Raw genomic sequence first — 23000 nt, forward strand, 5'->3', positions numbered from 1 at the left:
AAAGCACAGAAGTCTCCCTTGCTGAATGGCTTGGAGGCTTTAATCCTTGGGTGCCCGGGAGTTCTTTGTCCACAAAGCAAGGCCAGAGCTGGTAATAATCTGTAGTCTTTTTTATTTATATATAGAATCAACATCTTTTTAAAGATAAAACTCCAGCTTCGAAGAGGAGCTGCTCCCTGCTACTCAGGCGGGGGACAAGGGGAGCCATTGGGTCCTGGCCCTCCCCAAAAGGCATTGTGTCCTCACTGGCAGCATGACCAGCTAATGTTGCATTTCGTGGGTGTTGTCCCATCCACTTAGCTGTGGGGGGCAAAGACAGATAGTGACAGCCTGGTGGGGCTTCTCTCCCCTTTTAATGGGTCAGCCCCATTAAAACAGTTGAGCAGGTAGTATGGCGCTGGGGCAGGCAGTGGCCCCTTTCCCCCTCTTATCACGCAAGCAAGCCCTATAGTAGCCTCAGCCCTGGCCTTGGTCAAAAGGAGGTGTTTCTGGTGAGAGCTCAGCACTTCCGCTTTTCTCCCAGGCACACAAAGGAAAAGAGAAGCATTGCAAAGGAAGAGGAGGCCTATGGCATTCGACAGGTAGGCAATGCTCTCTGGAGAATTCAGGGGAAAACCCATGTGCCCCACTAAATGCTGCCTGGGACCAGAGGTTGTTCCTCTCTGGAGAAGAATGGTGCAAGTTCTATACACAGGAAGGGGAAGTTGCTTGTAGAGAAGGCACCTGTCTTCCATTATTTTCCTTCTCCAACCCAGACTGGAGTTTAAAAAAAACCCTTTTTTGTTCTGAACTACAACTTCCCAAATTTGGAATATGTAGCCCACAAGAAAAATGTTTTGATCTACTCCGCAGTCCACTCATACCATCTTTTAAAAAAAGAAGTCTGATACCCATAGAAAGGCCTTTCAGGCAGAGGTAAGGAAGAGTGGGCAACCAAAACCTCACCTGTGCTTCCACACGAAGGTTTCCCTCCTTTGTGCAGAAAACAGGGAGAGGAAGCAAGTGGCAGCCAGGTGTGATGTGCGTTTGTGTGTGTGGATACACCAACCGGAGAGAGAGGCGGGGGTGTTCTGTCTTGTCATGGCCCTGTTCCTGGCCTTTCTGCATTAAAGACCTGGTTGGGGGTGCAGGGAGAAGGAATGTGAGCATCCTCCCTGCAGCCCCATCCCATTTGCAAACCTCTCCCTTCCCCAGATGCTCAAAGCAGGGGGCAGAGACAGGGAGCAAAGTATTCTGGGACTGGATCAGGCTTTGCATCTGCTGGCAACTCAGAAGGAAAGAAGCAAGCTTGGTACAACCGCCATTTGAGTAAACCCCCCCCCCACACACACCCACATCATGTCCATTTTACAGTGTCCCCCAATTCCCACACCAGGAGTTAAGCTTCTGCTCCAGGCCTTTCCCAGATGTGCTGCTCTTTGCCACCATCAGCTGCAGAGTCTTGGATACCTTTAGGCTGTGGCCAACCAAAGGTGCCCTCACAAAAGAGCCATGCTAGGCTGCTCTTTTGCCCCCTTCGCTCACAAATGGAGGGAAAGGTTCCTGTCCTTCCCCTCCGAAGTGTCCAGAAATCAGCTGTGGGGAAGGGGGGCACATCTGCCTATTGTTTCCCGGCAAATTCTGGCAGGTCAAGGAAAGAACTGCTGGCATAGAGTTCCTCAGTGGCCTCCCGGGCAAGTCTTGTGGAAGAGATAGATGGGCCGCTGGAATCCTGTGGGGAGACATCCAAAAGAGGGTTGGTAAGCAAAGGGCTCTGTGCGCAGAGGTGCTGCTGCCCCCTCCCACTGGGATCATGGCAGCCATCTCTCAGCATAACAAGGCTGGGAGTTCTGCGAACTCCTAGACACCAGCCAACTGTGCCTTCCAGCAGCCCTATAGCAAATTAAGCCAATAGTGAGGCATGCCCCATTACCTTTTGCTGTGTTCCTAGGCATGGCTACCAGTTCATAGCTGGAGAAACCAACTTCAGGTGAAGTCAGGTAAGAGGGGAACTGGTCTGGCTTCAGCTTGATCCGGTTGAAATGCCTGGATATCGTTTCCTAGGGGAGGAAGGGAAAATTAATGCCAACAGATCACAGAGGGAAGCCCCAGCTTCAGTTATGTGCCCCGCAGTGGTGAAAGCAGGGTAAGATGGACTTCCACCTAAACACACACCATTTATGATGGTGATGGACTTCAGCCATAGAAAGTATGCTACTGCAATGGCACCCACTCCAGAATTGTGGACTAGTGGGAAACTATGAAGCACTTGCCTATGCGCAGAGTGTGTTTCTCACAACAGGATTTCAAGACCTTTCATTTTATCAGGCTGCAAAAAGTACACTTTTCTAGACCCCAAAAGAAGGGTGGGGACCGATGGTGGGGAAAAAGAAGCCACAGGCAGAACTCAACAACAAAACAACCTTTTTTTTGCGAGGGAAGGTCTACAACTCCCAGAACAACACAGTCACCGTAACCAGTCAATTCTGGGGGTTGCAGTCCACAGAAAAGGAATTTTGCTGAACTATGGATCCCTATCTGCCAGGTGTTTGCCACTTTTCAAGGAATGGGAGCATGGCAACCCTTCCCCAACTTCCCTCCCACCCAGATTTTCAAATATATCATTTTGGACAACTTTTCACCCCAAAACATGAGGAAAATAGCTCACGGGCCTTTCAACTTCTGCATTCTACCTCAACCCTCAAAAAGGCCTTTTCCAGCTTGCAAATGGCAACTAGAGGTATCGTGGTATCACTTATAGTGTGACAAAAACTGTACAACCCTGCATTATTCCATCCCACATGGGGGTCAGTTCAGGGCCTATGTGTGTCTCGGACACAGAGGCACATTACAGACCGCCCAAAACGGGCGGTCTCGCGCCGCTGCCGGTTGCTCCATGAGGGAGCCACAGCAGCCAAACGGCGTGGCTCCCTCACGGAGCAAAAAGAAGCCCCAAAATGGCGCTTCTTCTTGCGCCCGGATGGGACGCCACGAGGCGCTACTCGTGCACTCACAGCGTCATATCCAGGGCGCGACGTGCAGACGCTATGCGTTCGGCACGTAAAAATGGCGGTGCCCGTGTGTATAGGGCGCTGCCATTTTTACGCCCCCGTCACGTGCTAGGAGTGAGGCCGGTGTGGACGCTAGGTCCTCGGCCAACCCCTAGCACGTGACGGGGGCGCCGCAAAGGCCCGTTTGTAATGGGCCAGAGATTCCTTCTTGAGAGCAATCCCCTTCCATACTATCTTTGCCATTTTCCTCCCCCCCCGACTTTTTCTAACTCCACTTTCTAACATCCTGGAATTGAAAATGTTGATGGCTTGGGGCCTGCAGTTCTACAAGGCCAAATGTGGCCCATACACTGTCAGTTGTGCTGAGGCCTCTCTTCCTTGCACCCAAGGGACAGTCCAGCGCAACAGTAGTATGGAAGCTCTGCCTGCCAGAGACACAGACGGACAGGGCAACAATTCTCACCGTCAGATTCTTCCTCTTCTTGTAGGAGGACCAGGCCTGGGGCTCAAGGATGAGGATGCCCCCAGGGCGCAGGTGGCGGTAGATGCGCTTGAAGAGGCGCTTCAGGCCCTCGTCGCCCCAGTTGAGGTGCACCCACTTGGTCAGGCTGAGGCAGAGGATCACGTCGTACTCGGACTTCTGAGCCTCCAGCAACTCGTCACGCTCCAGCACATAGTTGCCCTGCAGGGAGACAGCAAGAGGGGCTCTCAGGGGAGGCCAGAGGCAAGACAGAAATGCAGCCACCCGCAAAAACTGGGATGGGTTGTCATCTGCTTTGTGGAACACAACTCCCAGAATGCCATGTATCCCATCAGGATCCTGGGAGAAAAAGGTTTCCTGGGGAGGGAGTACAGTAGCTTGTCATACACCAGTAGCTTTTTCTAGACCATAGCTCCCAGAATCCCATGCTAGCTAGGGGACTATGACAATTGTAGTCCAATAAGTGATTTTCCCCAATCTCTGGAGAAATGTAAAGCCTGAGATGACTGCTCCAAGCCCTACTGATTCCTTTCCCTCTCAACAAACCAAGAGAGGTCAAGGGCAGGGTGAACGGATGTCCTAACCACAGAGGAGGACAAGGCACCCCAAAATATTAGGACATGACCAAGTAAAAGCTAGAAACACTCATAGAAATGCAAATGTATGCTTCAGTCATACTCAGAATGGAGGACATTTTGAAACTCCTCCTGGACACCAGGTTGAAATGTAGGATACATCTTGGAAAAGGAGGATGTCTGGTCACTCTGGTCAAGGCAAAGGAGGGTTCTTTGCATTGGAGAACGGGGACAATACAGCAGCAAAGCCTGAAAAGCTCAGTGCCTCTGTCAGGAATGACACCCAGGCATTGGGCAAAACCCAGCCTGGTGTGGTTAACAGCAACGGGAAAGGAAAGCACAGACACCCATGGCTTCAATGAGTGTGGTCTCTCCTGGCCCACAAGCCACCTGGACCTCTTGCCTCCCAAGTCTGAAAGGGTGGGAGTGGGTGCAAAGCACCTGAGACATATAAAGGCACTCTCTCCCACACCCCTGGCTCCAAAGTCAAGAGGCACCTGGCCCATTTGTGGTGGAAGTGCCCCGTGTAACTTTCTGGACCTGCACTCAAGGTTGCCTGCTGCCTCCCTCCTACACACAAGCTGGACTTTTCCTTGGAGGGGTGACAGAAACAGGTGTGTGTGTTTCAACTGCTTCTTGCTGGTTTTTCAGCTCCCACACAGAAGCTGGACAAACCGAAAGAGATAAATCAAGGCCGCCTTGGAAGACTGCAGAAATGTAGCCATGGAGGAGGGTGGCCTGCCTCCAGGAAAGGGATCCCACCTGGTGGGCAACACTCCCAGAAGGGCCTGGCTTTGCTCCAATTCTGGCACTGAAATAATGGAGAGGATGCTGGAACTGGAGACACATAGCAGGAAAAGGCTGAGCATGCCCCCCACTACTGCCATTTCTTCCTCCAGCCTGTAAGGACTGACAGTTCAGCAATGTCCAGCACCTTGTTTAAAGGCTCCAAAGCCAGTTAACCTTGTGCAGAGAGCTAAAGGGGGGGGGGGGGGGGCTCAATATTTGTCAAGGAAGTGGGCCTTCTCAAAGCCACTGGCCTCTCCCTGGCCAAAGAGGGGGCTTGAGAAGAAGGAGGACAGGGAATCAGCAGAGACCAAGCTCCATCCTTTTCTGAGGGGCAGCAAGTGAGAACTCTTTATGAAGAAGCAGGGCATGTCCCCATTGCATCTAGGGAGCCAATAGTGGTGCCAGGACCAGCGTCCAAAGAATCGCTTGCACAGTTTTAACACCCCTCCCCTTCTCACACGCTCACATGAAGCAGCTGAAAAGGAGAATGGGTGGAGGTTCAAGTGCTCTTGTTTTGCAGTTCAGGGGCAATTCTGAGCCCTGCAGCGGGTGCCATAGGTGAAGCCAACCATTACGCCCCTTTGTCTCTTCCACCTCTGCGGTCTGTAAAAGCATGGAGTTGTGTGCAGGTATGTGTGTTTTGGCCTCCTCCAACAGACAGCCTGGCCAATAGAGAAGGCAAACAGACCTCAGCAATCCCTTCAAAGAGGAAGAGAAGGCCAAGGTGGCCCAGAAAGAGGTTTCGGTGGAGCCCTCCTTCCGCCTTCCCTCTGCTTTGCTTTTTTCTGGCTCTAAGTCCACCTCTCCTCCATGGCCTTGACAAAGCTGCTGGGAATCTCTCCCTGCACTCATAGACTTGGAAGAGAGCTCAAGGGCCCCGATCCAGTCCAACCCCCTGCCATGCAGGAACTCTCAATCAAAGCTTTCCTTGTGACAAATGGCCATCCAGCCTCTGTTTAAAAATCTCCAAGGAAGGAGACTTCACCACCCTCCAAGGAAAAGTGTTCCACTGTCCAACAGCTCTTACTGTCAGGAAGTTCCTCTTAAGGTTTAGGTGGAATCTCTTTTCCTGAAGTTTGCATCAATTTTTCCAGGTCCTGTTCTCTGGAGCAGCAGAAAACAAGCTTGCTCCCTTCTCAATGTAACACCCCTTCAAATACTGAAACAGGGCTATCATAGCCCCTCTTCCTTCTCTTCTCCAGGCTAAACAGCCTCAGCTCCCTAAGCCTCTCCTCATAAGGCTTCATGGTTTCCAGACCTTTCACCATTTTGGTCGCCCTCCTCTGGACACAGTTCCAGCTCTCAGCCTGACTTCAGTTCCAACCCTCCCAGAAAGCAAATGCTGAAATCACCAGCGCTTGTCGTCTCACCCTGCTCCCCGGACCATTGGGGGGAAAGGATACAGCTCCTCCAAGTCACTGAAGAAGACCCTTGCTCTCAAAAACCAGACCAGACCCATCAGGAATGTCAGCCTAGTCTTGGAGTGCCCCCAGTGCCAACCAATGCTCATAGAGCCCTAGAGTTGGAAGAGACCCCAAAGGCCATCCATTTCAACCCTCTTCTTCTGCCATGCAGGAAGACAGTCAAAGCCCTCCCTGGGACAGGTGGCTATCCAGTCTCTGTTTAAAATCCTCCAAAGGAGGAGACTCCAGTGCTCTCCAAGGGAGGAAGACAAGCCACAATGTGTATTTTCACTGACGTGTTTTAATCAATGTTGTTTGTTAATCGTTGTTGTTCCCCGCCTCAATGCATGGGGAAAAGTGGGTAAGTAATAATAATAATAATAATAATAATAATAATAATAATAATAGTAATTATCAGTGATTCAGCTGTCGTCCTAGAATCCTAGAGTTGAAAGAGACCCCAAGGGCCATCTAATCCAACCCCCTTCTGCCATGCAGGAACTCACAATCAAACATCCCCATTGACAGCTGGCCATCCAGCCTCTGCTTAAAGACCTCCAAGAAAGGAGACTCCACCATAAGCTTTGAGGGAGTGTGTCCCACTGTCCCTCCTAATGTTGAGGTGGAATCTCTTTTCCTGGAGCTTGCACCCACAGTTCCATCGTGTCCTGTTCTCTGGAGCAGCAGGAAGCAAGCTTTCTCTCTCCTCAATATGACATCCCTTCAAATATTTAAAGGCATTGTGAGGATTTTCCAGTCTGAAAAGAGGAAGCTTATTCACTCTGCTCCCACCAGGTCCAGGCCTGCCAGCTCAGCCATGGCTGCTCAGTCAGGTGAAGCTACACACCTGGTGAGCTCCTCTTCCCGCCCCCATCTAGGATGGGAGCCCAATCAGAGGCGGCCGGCGGCCAATCACTGGCTCCTCCTCTTCCTCCTGGAAGCCCCGCCTCCAACACCCAAATCACTATTCCTTGAGAGCATGTCTACACATGGAGAGTGCACCAGCCCCGCAGTTGCCCCCTGACTTGCCATTCACAGCTGATCAAAAAGACAACTCCGTGGGTGTCAAATCTGGCTCAAAAGTCCCAGGTGCAGACGCATTAGGCGCACTGAAGAAACCAGATCCAATAACGTCCAGACAATGATACCTTTACTGGGAAAACCAAAACATACAATTACGTGTTGCAAGCTTTCAAAGTCACACTGGCCTCTTCGCCAAGCAAACAGCAGAAAGAAATTTTGCTGTTTCTGGTCTTAGTCCAGATGGTATGGAGGGCTATCTGCAGGATGGCACTTTCCCCTTTTTTTTGGCCATGGGGTCACTGGCCCCCATGGGAGATGCTCAAAGTCAAGGAAATGTAATCTCCATTTGCAATTCAACGAAGGTGTTTCCTTGGCATCCAGAAGGTCTCCCCCAATTTCTTTCCCCCGTTTGGCTGACGAAGAAGCCAGTGTGACTTCAAAAGTTTGCAACATGGAACTAGGCATTCTGGTTGTCCCAATAAAGGTATCACTGTTTGGATGTTACTGGATTTGCTCTATGGCCAATGCGGCTAACCCTAGATGGTTTTGTGAAAAAAACAGAGTATGCTTGACTTGGGGCCGAAAGGGACTGCAAAGACCATGCTGCTTGAAAGTGCTTTAACTGCCCTGGCTCAATGCTAGGGAATTAAGGGTACTGTAGTTTTCTAAGACATTTAGCCTTCTCTGTCAGAGCTGTCTGATGCCACAACAAACTACACTTCCCAAACCTCCCTAGCACTGAGCCAGTGCAGTTACAAGTGCTTTTACGCTGGATTATTTCTGCCATCTTTCGGCCCTAGGACTTCTGACCCAGAGCAACTCATGGCCACTGGAAACCTCCATCAGCAGGCCAAGCCTGGAGCCAAAACGAAAGCGGCTTTTGTCTTTTATGGCTGTTCCATGCTGTTCTTTAGCTGAATTTTCACATGTATGTATTGAACTTGAATTCAATGGTGCTCCATGGATTTCTTTCCAAGGCTAATGCCACACTGCAAGAACAAAGCAGTTTTGACACCACTTTGAATTCCATGGTCCAAAACACACTGCAGAAACAAACTAGTTTGAGACTAAAGCCTACTTCCTTAGATGCGTTTGGTTCAACAACCTATATTTCAATTACTTTCAATTTTCTCAAATTGCCTCAGTATTTGAACTCTGCCTTGGTTGAAACAATTAATTGCCATGACCAAAGTGAGACTAACTTTTTCCTTTAGTGTGGAGCCCCTCTCTTGCCTTACCTTGACGAAAATGATGTTGTTGGGGAAGACTGTGGCATCCGCTCCCTCCTGGGGCACCCTTGGAGCAGCGATTGGGCCCCGGCTGGCCATGAGAGAAGCCGGAAAGGTCTTCCTGGCGGCGGAGGCAGCCCCCTCGTCCTTGCTCTTCTGCTTCTGCAGGTGCATCTCCTCAGAGAGGTAGTGCCGGATGTTCTGGCGGGCCGAGTAGATGAGGGCCCCGTCAATGTCCATCCCGACCATCCTGGAGGGCCCCCACTTCTTGGCCACGCTTAAGGTGAGGTGCCCCACGTTGCACCCCACGTCCAGCACTTCTTTGCCCTGGAACCACTCCGGCTTCATCACCCGCAGCCGGATGTCCTCACAGTCGGGGTTGCGGTAGCCGTAGTACTTGCAGTAGTTGCCATACTGGAACTTGTGCTGGGGCTGCCTGCGGGGCTGCTGGTGCGAGGAGGAAGTGGCCTGGGAGTGGCGGCACCGGGGCACGCTGCGCCCCCTCTCTGGGCTGCTCCTGCAAGGCTGGTCGCTCACAGTGGAGGTGGCCCCTGGGTGCCGGGCGCCTGCCCCTTCTGACTTGCTACAAGTCCTGCGCCGCTTGCGATGATGCCGGCTCCCTGTGTTGGCGGTGGAAGAGGCCACGGAGGCGCATGAGGGAGTTGCGCAGCCCCCTGAGGCCTGGGGGTGGCTCGGCTGAAGCTCCTTTTGGCCAGCAGGCAGCAGCGGGGAGACCACCTCGTCCCGGCAGTTGATGGCTGTGTTGAGTTCGTACGGCTGTGGGGTGGCCCCGTTGCAGGGCTTCTGGCACGACTTACATGAGGGGGCGGCGGCAGCAGCGGTGGAAGAGGCAGAAGCGGCAACAGTGGGCTTGGCCCCTCCGCCGCCGTCAACGCTGGCCCCCCTCTGTGCCCCACGGTGCCGGTGCCTCTTCCGTCCACTCTTGATGGGGGAGGCCAGGATGGGGGGGTCCTCCTGAGCATTGTTGAGGCTCAAGGGGTCAGTGATGTCTTTGGGGATAAGAATCTCCACGGGGTCCCTTCCCTTGGCCGGCAGCGGCGATGACTTGGGGGTCTCGGCGTTGAGGGCCTGGTTGACCTCCTCGTCCAGGAGGCTGTTGAGGTTCAGGGGGTCAAAGATGTTGCCTCCCAAGAGGAACTCCGAGGGGAGGACCGGGTCGCACTCTGAGTTGATCCGGCGGCGCCGCTTGAAGGCCGGGTGCTTGAACCCACCACCACCGGTGTTGCAGCTGTTCCGCCTCTTGCCTCCTCCTCCTCCTGGGGGTCTCTGGTGGGGGGCCTGGAAGCCATTGCGGGGCCTCTGGAGCTCAGGAACACCGTCCCCCTCCTCAGCCGACTCCTTGGGCAGGGGTCCCCCTCGGCGGGGAAGGTGGGGGTCCCGGTTTGAGGGCGCATTGATGGGGGTGGCAGCCCCCAGACCCTCTTGCCCCCCAGCCTCTCCTGGGCCTTGGCTGCCTCCACCTCCTCCATCGCCCCTCTCAGACCCCTGACCCCCAAGAGGGACCTCCCCTGCCCCACCACCCCCTTTGTTTGGGGGCTTCGGGAGCGGAGGCGGTGGGGCTGGGACTCGGAAGGTCTCCTTGTCGGTTGCCATCTCGATCATCCCTCAGGACAAGCCTCTCACGCTGCTGACTCCTCAGCTGCAGCTTCTGCTGCCGCTGCTTCGACTTATACTGTGCCTCCCGCGCCTGCGCAGTAGCGCCCCCTTCTACCGCGCAGGCTCAGTGAGCTCCCACTCCGCACACGCGCACTCGCTCCCTCTCCCTCCCTGACTCAAGTCAGAGCCATCCGCTCGACGCAGTCCCTCCTATTCTGTTGGCGGCTCCTCCTCCTCGCTGATTGGTTGGCGCATGCGCACCTGAGCCAGCGTCCCGTCCAAGGAAGAACGCTTCGCGCCTCCCGCTTCCCCGCGATGGCAAGCTCCCCCCTGCGTCCCGGGTTTATATACGCCGAGGGTGGGGTCGGAAAAGGCCACGCCCCCTCATCGTAGTAAGAGCCAATCAAGGCCCGGCACCCTCGCCACCCGCGTGGATCGGGAGCCAATCAGGATGCTTTGCTCTGAGGGAGCCAGAAGCCGCCGCGCCCCTTCTTCGTCCCGCCTCCTTGTTCGTATTTCAGCCAATAGGAGGGCAGCGTTGCACTGCCTCTAGCCAATCAGAGTTCAACACTCGTTCTCCGAAGGGTCCTTGCTCGAAGAGAGCGGCCCTAAGCAAACGCCTGCAGCAGTGTTACTTCAAGCTTTTAAGTCGCAACAAAAAACCCAAGTAGATATATATTTTTTTCCACGCTGAAAGCGTTAAAGAAAATCGCTCTGTGACAGGAAGCGAGCTGTCAACCGCCGCAAACCCTGGCCATTGTTTTTCTCAGGCATTGTGTTAGACTCCTAAACTGTCCCCCTCGGCGCCGTCGCTGTGAGGAAAACAGCCTCCTCACAAAGTATCAGAGGGACTGTATTTGAGCAAAATGGTGCTTCGGGAATCACTCCCTTCAGATATTTATTTTGTTTACAGGAAGGGGAAATAAAAGGGGAAACTGTTTTTAAAGGGTTCCCAATATGGAGAGTTGTCAACGGCCACACGGCTTCACTTTCCTTAGCCGGCCGCGCAACGTACGCCGGGAGTTGTAGTTTTAAGGGAAGTGCTGCGCATGCGTGGAAGGACCGCCCGCCGCCTCCTTTCCCGAACTGCGCAGGCGCAATAGATGCGTAAACAAACGCAGGGCTGTGTTTCCATTCCAAGGCAGAAAGGAAGAAGGAAGCTCTTTTTAGGCAACGAATGTGGAGAGAAGGCTCTGAGGAAGGGCCTCCTGTGACAGTTCTCGTGCAGTGCTGCATCGGCACTGAAGAATTAACGCAGCCCCAGACTGCTTTACCTCCCATGGCCCAGTGCTATGGAATTCTGGGATTTATTATTATTAAGCTTGATTTATAAAGCGCTATAAACTTTGCAATGTAAATTTACACTATAAATTCATAAATTGATTTGTAGTTTAGTGAGATACTTAGCCTTCTCTGCCAGAGGGCTGTGGTGCCACAACAAACTACAAATCCCAGAATTCCATAGCATGGAGCTGTGGGTGTTAAAGTGGTATCAAACTGTTCTATTCCTGCAGTGTGGCAGCAGCCATAAGGAGCATTTAACAAACCTGGACCCCTTTTTCTTTTTACCTCTAATCCCAGAAGGGTGATAGATATATAAAGTGTGTGTGTGTGCGTATATATATACTCTCAGACATGTACAGCGATAGTGCTCTATAAATAAATGGCGATGATAATATATATAGAAAGCTGGGCCAAAGCTAACAAAATGAAATTCAGCACAGAGAAATGTAAGGTACTGCTCTTTGGACAGAAAAATGAAATGCACAGATATAGGATTATGGGGGAAACAGGGCTGAACAAGAGACTTCTACGTCTGAAAGGGATCTTCGAGTTCTAGTAGACCACAAGTTGAACATGAGTCAAGAGTGTGATGCGGCAGCTAAAAAGGCCAATGCAATTTTAGCCTGCATCAATAGAAGTATAGTGTCTAGATCAAGAGAAGGAATAGTGCCACTGTATTCTGCTTTGGTAAAGTCTTACCTGGAATCATCCTGGGTCCAGTTCTGGGCAAAACAATTCAAAAAGGACATTGAGAAACTGGAGCCATGTGTCCAAATGGTGAAGGGTCTGGAAACCATGAAGCCCTATAAGGAACGACTGAGGGAGCTGGGGATGTTTAGCCTGGAGAAGAGAAGGTTAAGAGGGGATAGGATAGCCCTGTTTAAATACTTGAAGGGGTGTCATATTGAGGAGGAGGGAGCAAGCCTTTTTTCCTGCTGCTCCAGAGAATAGGACACAATGGAGCAATGGATGCAAGCTCCAGGATAAGAGATCCCAGCTCAACATTTGGAGGAATGTCCTGACAGTAAGGGCTGTTTTCTGTTCTCTTTTTCACTTGAAGAGGGGATTTAGTGGCTTGGATGCTGAGAATGGTTTGGCTCACAAGGTATTATTTGGCACCAACTCCCAGCATCCCTGAGGATCGACTATGCTGGCTACAGGGCTGTTGGAGGATGCAGTTCAGAAAATGGCTTCACTTTTTACCCATCTCAGTAGCGACTTGTCTTCCAATGTGGCCGGAAAGGGAAAGCATACAAAGGAGACTCCAAGGCTGGCTTCGCTAGGGCAGCCTGGATTGATACCCGAAAATCTCTTAGAGCAAGAGGGAAATACTGAAGTGTGTCCTTGGGGCTGCAGGTGGCCTTCCAAGGCTGTTTTTGTGGCCCTCAGTCCCTCCAGACTGCCTCTTTTCTGGCAGCCAAAGGTGAATGGCTTTTCCTGGGAGCCTCCAGGGACAGCAATTTACCTTTTAAATAGGCAGCAGCCCCCTCCTGTATTGTTCAGCATCAAAAACGGCTTACGTTACCAGCAATCTCTGGATTTCTCTTTGTGTATGGGTTTTTTGTGGGGGATTGGTTGGAGGTAATACTGGCACCCGGACCCACTGCCATTGCTCACCCCTGCCCTAAGCATCAAGGGCAACAAATTCTCTGGCGCTTTCAAAATAAAAATTACCTGCCATAAGGTTTTGATGGACCCCATCAGACTCATAGCGTCTTTGCTGGGCTCTACCTTTCTTGCTTTACCGGCTGTACAGCGGCACAACAGCATCACACCTGATAGATTGCCATCCGTTCGAAAGATACAGGTTTTTGTATATTCCCATGTGATCTCCGCCATGCTATGTCTGCAGCGCCCTTCAGCACTCGGCAAACAGGCCAGTCCCTGCCCCAGAGAATAAATGGACATACCTCAGACATTAGGAATGGGAATACACAAAAAGTGGTGGCAGAATGTTTCAGTCTCCCTGGCCATCTCAGACCTTGAACCAAAGAACTACAAAGGTACATTGGAAAGAGAAACAGGACAACTGGAATTCATCCACAAATTACAGTCCCTCAGCAATGGATTGAACAAAGATAGTGGTTTCCTGACTCACTACAACACACACTTCAACACTATCTGAGCCCATCCTCATCCATATATTCCCCACATCACAGGTTAGTCCCATTGCAAAATTGGACCTGCTACTTCATCTCCATGTCCAAAGACCAGTTTCCTATCGCCTTTGTGCACTGATGGCCATCGTTAAAGCTGGACCTACAACTTCATTTCCATACACAAAGGATTTGCCATTTGAATTGACATCCTCACATACCAATGGCATATATATATATATGTGTGTGTGTGTGTGTGTGTGTCCTTGCCTGGCTTCCACTCCACCAAATGCTTCTGAGGAAGAAGACTGAAGTCTAGGAGAGCTCCTCATGGTGCCAACTTCTTTCTTTCAGTGAGTCTCAAAGGTGCTACAAGATCTCTCTACATTATTATTATTGCATCTAAATGCATCTGAAGAAGTAGACTGAAGTCTAGGAAAGCTCATGCTGCCAACTTCTTTCTTTCTTTGAGCCTCAAAAATGCTACAAGATCTCTCTACGTACTGATTCTACAGACTAACACAGCTGTATCTTTGAATTCTATTAAAATTAGCAAAGTGTTATTAGAATTCAAAGGTATAGCCATGTCAGTCCGTAAAATCAGTCTGTGAAAGAGGTCTTGTAGCACCTCTGACACTCACTGAAATAAACAAATTGCCAGCCTGAGTTTTCCTAGACTTAAGCCTCCGATCTGTTTAAACACTGTAATAATTTAATTCTATTTTAATGTGTCACTTTTGTATGTTTTTAATTGTGTGAGAAATCAAAGCTATCTGAGGAAGAAGACTTTAGTCTAGGAAAGCTCCTCATGCTGCCAACGTCTTTCTTTCTTTCAGTGAGTCTCAAAGGTGCTGCAAGATCTCTCTCTGTTCAGCTGTACTGTGTTTTAATATTGTAAGGTGCTCTGAGCCCCAGTTTTGGGAAAAGGCAGCATATATAAATAAATATTAGAGTAAGCAGTCTGACAAATGCATCTGAGGAAGTAGACCGAAGTCTAGGGAAGCTCCTGCTGCCAACGTCTTTCTTTCTTTCCGTGAGCCTCGGAGGTGCTACAAGATCTAAGTCCTGATATTAAGGCCCCTTTTGGAGCAAAGCAGCCGATCTCTCCAGCAGCAAAGGAGCAAACTGGCCTCCAGGCAAAGCAAAGGCCACAGAGCAAGGATTAATAACCTGGCAATCTCTGGAGAGTGTGAAACCAGGCCTCCTTTGCTGGGCTGTTGGTCATCCTTCCTTCCTTCCAGCCTGCTGTGTCTCTCTAAAGGTGAGGATTTAGAATGCACTATTAGGCCTCGTTTTAAACTCAGAACTGAAGCCCTGGTGCGTTCAATGGGGCTTACTCCCTAGTCATTAGGCAAACGTCTATGCAGAAGTTGGGTAAAGGTAAATATTGGGGGGAACTACAACTCCCATTATCCCCCAGGCATTACCAGGACTTATGGGAGGTGTAGTCCCTCCAAAGAGTAAGGACTTCCTAGGGGAAGAAGATGATGTAAAAGCTCCAAAGAAGCCATTATTTTCAGTCTAAACCAGCTTTCTGGCTGCCTTCCACGTGGGTTTGCGACTCCACACTCTTTAGTCCCTCTCGGCTCTCCGTAGTACTGTGGAGCCCTGCTTCCGAGCATGCGCAGTCTCAGCGGCTGTGGGCGAGAAGGGGAAGAGCCGTCCACATTCCATGAGTCATTCATACGCTGCGTCTACAGCAAGGGCCCGGATGGAGGGTCAGTGAGCGCATGCGCAGTGCACTTTGCAAGAACGAGGGCGTGTAGATGAGACGCGCATGCGCAGAGGGGCGGACCATTTTTGGCGCGAAGGGCTAAAAAAAGGCGCCAAGTTTCCAACCTTAAAAGGGAGGCTTTTTACCTCAGGAAACGTCCTTTGGCGTTTAATGAGGTGATTAGGAAGCGCTGCAATTTGAGTTAAAATAAAAAGAACAAAGTCCTCGACTAACGAGGCAGAAAAGGCTTCCTTTCTTACCTCATACTTTGAGAGAATGAGCACAATTTTATTTATTTATCATTATTTTTCACATTAATTTTTTACTCTTTTATGCATCTTACCATCAGCATTTTCTAATGCACCCACATTGTTATTTCCATTTCCGTATCTTGATATCATGCCCTGTCAAAAGCAGTTATTATTGACAGAATTTCATATTATGTTTCCATATATATATTTACATTATTTTACATCCCTCCCACACACTTTGGCCTTCTGCTTATCATGCTGGGTTAAAAGTTCTCTACAGCAATCTTTATTTCTCTTACATATATATATATATATATATATAAACTCTTTACCACTTCTATCTAGAAACCGCTTTTGTATTCGCTGTTATATTATTACCTCACTGCTTTTCAACATGCTTTCACCACATTGCTGCCAGATGCTTCTAGTGATGTGTTTGTTTATTGTTTTCTCTTTAATTTATATTGTTGTGTCCTGGCAATATCCACTGCAGTGTTTTATTTCATTTCATGTATATCCTGCTTTTCTCCCTGGAAGGACCCAAAGCGGCTCGCAGAGGAAACCTTTAAAATCATTATAAAATTCAAACCAAACATCTATATATAAAATCACTTAAAATTATACAATAAAAATATAAAACTGCATAAAATATAGTTAAGTTAAAAACAGACTAAGATAAATTTATTACAAATATTTCCATCCCGTCCTCTGTCCTGAGGGCTTGGCAGGGATAAGCAAATAAGGAATGTAAAATATGTACCATTTAAAATATACATGGCCATTTATCATGTAAAATGTTATTTTACATGGTAAAGTAATTTGACAAAGGCCTATTATATCCAGTTGAAACAGAGGAAAGGGCTAAAACAGTTTTAAAAATGCATGTATACACTTAAAAGAAGATTGAGCCCTAGTGGTTTTTATATATATATATATATATATACGTATGGAGATATTATATATGAGTATTGGCCACAGGACTTTCTCTGCATTTTCACACAGGTGCATTTGTATAAAAAATAGCTCTCTCTCTCTCTCTCTCTATATATATATATATATATTTGTGTGTGGCTTTAATTGCATAGAATTGTTTAATCCTTTTTCAAGGGGGGGAATTGTATATATTGTATTTTTTTAAGGTTGTACGCCGCTTTGATTGTGGTAACAAAAAGCAGAATATAAATTAAAGTTTTATTATTATTATTATTATTATTAATTAAAAACCCCATAGCCAGCATGAACCACACAAAGCTATATTTCGTCCTCCATCGTTAATTTAATTACTGCTATTAAATATGAAAAATGTCAAAGCAGTGTACAACGATAACGAAGCCATATATGTTAATGTGACTACCAGCCATTTAAAAGTGAAGGCAAAGCATGATAGCTTCCATCTTCTTCTCAAAATCAAATGTAAAAGTAATTATCCAAAATGTTCTAAAATACTATTTTGAGCAGCTGAAGACAACGGAAGCCAAAGCTGTCTTGCTAAAACATTCCTGAGTCTCAATTTTGGGAGAATGGTGGATATAGATAATAATGTAGTCACAATAGTAATAATAATACCTCAGTCACTTTAATACATTTATATTCTAAGTGGTTCATGGCATCTTCTGGGATCTATAATAAACTTGTCAGAAGTGCTTTTGGGTCGTTTTTGAATCATGTTCTCTCCACATCTATCTCGCAAATGGCTCCACAGTGTTTTTTATATGGTTCTTATGTATAAAATATAATTTAATAAAAATAACAACAGAGAAGCGAGAATAACGATCAGGGCTGAATTTAGCCTCAGGCCCCAAAGCACCCTGATTTAAAGGTTCATTGTGCAACCCTAGTTTCTAGTTTCCAGATTGTAGCCCAGTCCAAAAGCGCAGAGACACAGCAGTCTCCTGGCTGCAAATCTCCTTGCAAAGGCCAGCTTCATTGCCAGAGTCCAAAAGAAACACGTAAGACAATCCATACAGTCAAGAAGTGTGTGTAAGGTTGCACTTTTGAGCCTGTTTATTTATACTGATAGAAAGGTACAGTAACTTTATGTTAGAGTCCAGGTCTTCTTTTCATAATATAGTAACAATTGTGTTTTTAAAATCTTTTCTAGAAATCTGATAGAAACGTCTGGACTTTCGAACCAACTGTACGTATAATATTCAGACATTTACTTTTTCTGCTTCTAGGCCGCACCTAAAAGAGAAGTAAGATTAAACCTTTTCAAATTAAGATCTGAGGCTTTGGGTGAGTAGTTAGTGGCAGTGGATTTAGGCTCTGGGGGGGAAAGATACTGCTGAATTTGTCAGATTAACTGCCCTTAAGATCCTACTGTCTTGAAAGCTTTATACTCAGAAAGGAGATAACCCCAAAGGCACGGCTATGAGCTGATGAACAGGCAGAAATCTCTTTAAGCAAATCCAGATATGGAAAGTCAGTACATATAATTTATTTTTTAAAACTTGGTGAGAAAAAACCCATTCAAGACAAACCCCAGAAAGGCCTCAGAAAGCCAACTATGGCTTGTTTGTTTCTGAAGCCTAGCCTTCTTTCAGTCTTTTTTGTTCCTACAAAATTTCAGTCCCTGACCTTTCTTGGTCGCTGAGGGACTTCGGTGTTAAGCCTTCCTTGCGTTCAAACCACATAACAAAAGTGTTTTGCTTTTACAGTTAGTCATAGCAATTATTAATGCAATTTGATTTGTACTTTTGAACAATTTAAGTGCATGTGAAAAGCTCTAAACTAGACCAAAGAATTCTTTTTTTAATGGTTTATTGAAAATACATATAAAACCCCCACAAAACTAATAAACATATTACATTACATTACATATTACATACAATACCTTACCCATACAGACATACAACCTATTACTAACAACCAATTTTAAAAGCTGAAGACTTCAAAAGCTAGATCGCTAGTTAATAAATAATAATAATAATAAAATATTTATTATTATTATTATGCTTTATTTATATAGCACCATAGATTTACACAGCGCTGTACATACAAACAACAAAATAAAACATAAAACCACTTCTCCCTTTTTGACTTAGTTAAGTTTTCCTATATCCGTTACTCTTCTTGCCAAATAATATAACATACATTTCTGTAATTGCCTCAGTTGTTAAGCGTCCTTACAGTCTTCGAGACAAATTGAAAAATTAGTTATTTTGCATCATTTATATCTTTAACCCATCTATCTAATTCCCAAAACATATCTTCTTGGTAATTCACATTATCTGATTAACAAAAGTCATATTCTCAAACACCATCAGATTTGTAACTTATAGTATGTTAATAACTTTAGTCGGATTTATAATATACAGTACTATTGTTTCCTTCTTGATTTAATTCAGTCGTTTTGTAAGGATCCAGTCCGTTAGTCATTTGATTTAACTTTAAAGTACAAAAGTTTTTCCAAAAATTACATTACGGGAGTCCAATCCTCTTTAAATTTTCCTAATGAATTAAATTTAATCAAAGAAGACCAAAGAATGCTTAAATCCATCGTCCTGTTACAAAGAGTGGCAAAAAAAATAAAGCGGCCGGGGGGGGGGGGATGGGACTGGAGAACATTCAATGAAATCAACAAAGAAAAAAAGAGACATATCTCAAGATGTTTAAAACATGGGTCCTCTTATTCTCTAAGAAGCCGGATGCTTTCAGCTCATGAATGCGCATAAGGCCTTCTTCAGGCCCTCTTGGGACTTTTGTGCTGCTTCTTGAGAGCATCTGCAGGTCTTTTTTAGCAAACAAAAACACAATTGTGAGCATCCTGGGAGGGACACTTCTATTTCTGCAGAGAATGGCCAGCCAGATGCATCCAGCAGCCCTCAAGCAGATTGTCTGGGAAAGCAAAGAGCACAGGTGTTTGCAGTTTGCATCTAGTCTGATTATGAAACAGAGGCACTACCCACCCTTTCCCGCTTCTCTCCTAAGATTCAGACTTTTCAGTCTGCCTTGAAGGCAACCTTCTGCTCTCTTTGCTTTCTTGGAGTTGTGCTTCTCAGGTTTGAACACATTTGCCCACACTCAGCCAAGGCCGCTTCTCTGGGGCAAAACACCTGGAGAGGGTGACATTACAGCCCTGTGGTGTCTCCTCTGATGAAGGGGGATTGGCACCTTTTGGGGGTGAAAGGACACTTCTCTCTGAACTCCTGACTGCATCCCCTTTGCGCTGAAGAAGACTTTAATGTGTGGGGAAATACAGATCAGGCCTTGGGAGGTATGCCAAGGTTTGGTATTGAGAACGCTCCCTCCAGTATTATTTGGATCTTATATTTCCCTCCTCCTCCTCCCTGATTCTATGGAGTTTGTCAGACGGAGGCAAGCTGCTGAAATCCCAGCAGAAATGGGATTTAAAAGTCTGGAAAAATCCCTGCAAAAGTGGGTTGTTTTCCAGACTTGTTTGTGTAAAGGCGAAATAACGTGACTTTAACCCCAATGGAAAGTCTCCAAAACCCATTCCTTTTTATATTCAGAAGTTCACAAAAGTAAAAAGGAGTGGGGTTTGGTGACTTTCTGTTTTAATCAATGCCATGTTATTTCGCCTTCACACAGAGATCGTCTGAAGATCTACCCGCTTTTGAGTTAAGCCCCAACGGCGTTTGAGAATCTACCCACTTTTTCTACTTTAAATTCAGTTTCTGCACAGGATCCGTCTGTCCCGTGTAATAAACTCCCATGAGTAGAGTCCCATGCCTTTTCCAGCTGTGCTATAGGCAGGAACCTGTGGGTCTGGAGTAGAGAAATTGCTGTCCAAGGGTTGCAGGATGTGGGACCTCCAGACTTTTTTGCCAGACCCTGCATCAGCCTCAAGCCCAAATTGTCCCCCCACATAGCAAAAAAATTGTTGCATATCAAAGAAGAACCCCCACTCAGCCCCACACAAAGGCCTTGGAAACCAGCTGGAATTGGCTGAAAAGAGGCATGGGAAGTCACACCTGGTTTTGTTTTCAACCACACAACAGCCAGGTCTTCTTCTTATTATTATTTCCAGAGCGTGGAGCCCACTGAAGAGGGGCAGAGGGACAAAGCTGCCCCTGCTGCCCTCTGTTGTTGCCCAATCCTGCCTTCAGTTTATGAGAAAAAGGAGTGATTTCTGCTTTTTATATTGACAGCACAGGTAGAAATCCTTTCTTCCTACTTTTATAAGACTGGAGGGGGAAACTGTAGATTTCCATTTCCATTTGAATGATCACAAATGCCATACCCTCCAACTGTCCCAGTTTAGCAGGGGCAGTCCTGAAAAACCCTTTGCCATCTCACTGTTTCAGCTGCTTTCCAAAATATCCCAGGTTCTCTCTCCTCTTCCCACTTTGTCCACAGGTTCCTTTAATTGCTGCAAAGGGCAAAAGTAGTTCTTTCTAGATTCTGAATTAATTAATCCAGGTTCTCTCTCTCTCTCTCACTCACACATTCACATGCATTTCTATAAAACTGTTATGGCCATGCGTTGAGTCCAGCTCACCAATTGTGGCTAGATTGGGGTATTAGGATTAGCAACTGAAAAGAAATCCTAGTATCTTTAGTATCTTTACAAAGAACAATGTAATGTATATATTTTGACATACTTTTAAAACATACGTCTCCTCATCCTTTTTAAAACAAGGTGGACGAATACAGACAAAACACTCTTATGCACAATGACAAGCCGGAAGAATAAAGGTGGTAAGATCCACTTGCATTCTATTTATTGTTTTTAAATACACAGTATATATCTTTTAAAATAAGTACTTTGGGAAGAATATTGTGGGTGGGTGGGTGGGTACTGCTTAGGGGGCAGCAGGGCTATTGTTCTCTGTAGGGCTGCAAATAGTAACCCAACCATTTTCTACACTCATTTTTAGCAAGTCCCTGAAGAAATTACATAGAGTTTGCCATGTAGTCTGCTAATCAGTTCTAGAATGGAGGAAGGAATAGCTAGGCTGATACATGCCTCCCCCAACAGTCATACACACTGGATGTCTATTTCAAAACTAGAGAGAGGAAGACTCCCCACCCCCCCAGTTCCTGCTCTTACCCAGAGCTTCCACACCAAATGGTGTTCATTAAACTTGATAGTACTGTATAGTACCCTTAAGATAAATGAACATAAGTTCAACTAGTCAATGTTGACATAGAATCTTTTTCCCTGTAGTTTGCATCCATTGTTCCATGTCCTATTCTCTGGAGCAGCAGAAAACAAGCTTGCTCCATCCTCACTATGACATCCCTTCAAATATTTAAACAGGGCTATCATCATATCACCACTTAACCTTCTCATCTCCAGACTAAATATACCCAGGTCCCTAAGTCAGTCCTCAGAGGGCTTGAGAGTTGCCAAACCTATAATATTTATAGTGTTTGTTGTCAGTTTTTTGAGTTTCGTTCCCAGCTGGCCTTCACTTGGAGAGAGCACTTGCATTTCTGGAGCATTCAAGTATCATATCAATAACTCTTTCTAGAATGGATGCTGAAGATGGTGGACAGTGGCCCAGGTTAGCTGGGGAGCGTGTAGAAAGGCATATGGAGGGTTTTCTGTCTCCGCCCCCAAAATGTCCTGAGCCAGCCCTCTCTGACAATAGCAATGCCAGGAAAGTTATTTTTGGCACCACACAACTCCATGGCCATTTGTCCATTTGCATGCCCCAGATGTTACCTGTACAAATGTTGCTGTTTAGTGCGTACTATCACTGTTATTTGGGTATTATAAACATTAGGCTATGTTTTTAATGTTTTCAGCGGTCAAGAAAATGATTGTAAAAATGAACTTTGCTAGACCCCACCATGTTTCCCTTGCAAAAAAGAAATCGGACAAACTCCCAGGCGAACAAAAAGATGCAGATGCAAAAGGGACTTCTGCTCTTCTGAGCCAAATTGCAGGGGATGGAGTGGCAACCAAATGCATGAAAGCTGCCAAAACCCCAAAGAGGAGGCAGAAAAAGGGAACTACTAGTACAGAAAAGGAACCAAGATTGAAAAACAATCTGGTCAAGACCAAAAAGGTAGGTGGAGATGTACATTTTGCTGCCTTGAGGAAGGATTTCTGAGTCAAATCTTTAGCATAGGAGATGCTCTGGATCCTTGCCTTGGCGGCTCAGGAGGGAATACAACCCTCTAAGAAGCATACCTTCCTCCCTCCCTCCCCTATAAAACCTCCTGCCTCTAAAAGACACCCATTCCACACTCATAGCACAGTTTCACATTACATATTTATAGCATGGTGATTCCACTTTAAATGCCATGGCTAGATCCTACGAATTATGGGGCTTACTCTGGATAAACAAAACAGAATATGCCATTTTCTGTTTGAAAACCATCTCGAGAGCCAGGCAGATCTTCACAGGGAAAACACTCCAAAGCCTCAGTTCTGTCACTATGCCTAGTTTCTTATATTCACTCCTTTGGATGCACATGAGGCAGATCCAGAGCCAGTTCTTAAAAGTCCAGGTAGGATGCTGGGAGAGCAGGTGGCAGTTGAAGTCAAGAGGCTCCAAAGTACCATTTAGTTTAGGAGAGGGACAGGAAATGTATGTCACTGTTGTTGTCGACATTGCCGCCACCTTTAATTTAGTT

At 47.0% G+C, this 23000-nt stretch overlaps 2 protein-coding genes across 2 annotated transcripts in view; one reads left to right on the forward strand and one right to left on the reverse strand.

Moving 5' to 3' along the window:
• Window positions 1-89: 89 nt before the first annotated feature.
• On the reverse strand, window positions 90-10414 carry MEPCE (methylphosphate capping enzyme). The gene is made up of 4 exons (XM_089479899.1): window positions 8500-10414; window positions 3454-3672; window positions 1913-2039; window positions 90-1711 (listed from the first exon to the last, which is right to left on the reverse strand). Exons 1-4 carry the CDS (start codon window positions 10111-10113, stop codon window positions 1659-1661), a joined length of 2013 nt encoding a protein of 670 aa, XP_089336025.1. The 5' UTR covers window positions 10114-10414; the 3' UTR covers window positions 90-1658.
• A 4721-nt stretch (window positions 10415-15135) lies between these two features.
• ZCWPW1 (zinc finger CW-type and PWWP domain containing 1) overlaps window positions 15136-23000 on the forward strand; it is a 30358-nt gene continuing 22493 nt past the window's right edge. The window contains exons 1-4 of the mRNA XM_089480353.1: window positions 15136-15205; window positions 17554-17589; window positions 21055-21113; window positions 22167-22429. Of these exons, the coding sequence (XP_089336479.1) occupies window positions 21089-21113; window positions 22167-22429 (288 nt within the window). The 5' untranslated portion in view covers window positions 15136-15205; window positions 17554-17589; window positions 21055-21088. The remainder of the gene's footprint in view (window positions 15206-17553; window positions 17590-21054; window positions 21114-22166; window positions 22430-23000) is intronic.

Source organism: Sceloporus occidentalis, unplaced genomic scaffold (assembly GCF_023333645.1).
Source record: "Sceloporus occidentalis isolate IW3139 unplaced genomic scaffold, rSceOcc1.0.p SCAF_14, whole genome shotgun sequence".
In the NCBI taxonomy this organism is placed as follows: Eukaryota; Metazoa; Chordata; class Lepidosauria; order Squamata; family Phrynosomatidae; genus Sceloporus; species Sceloporus occidentalis.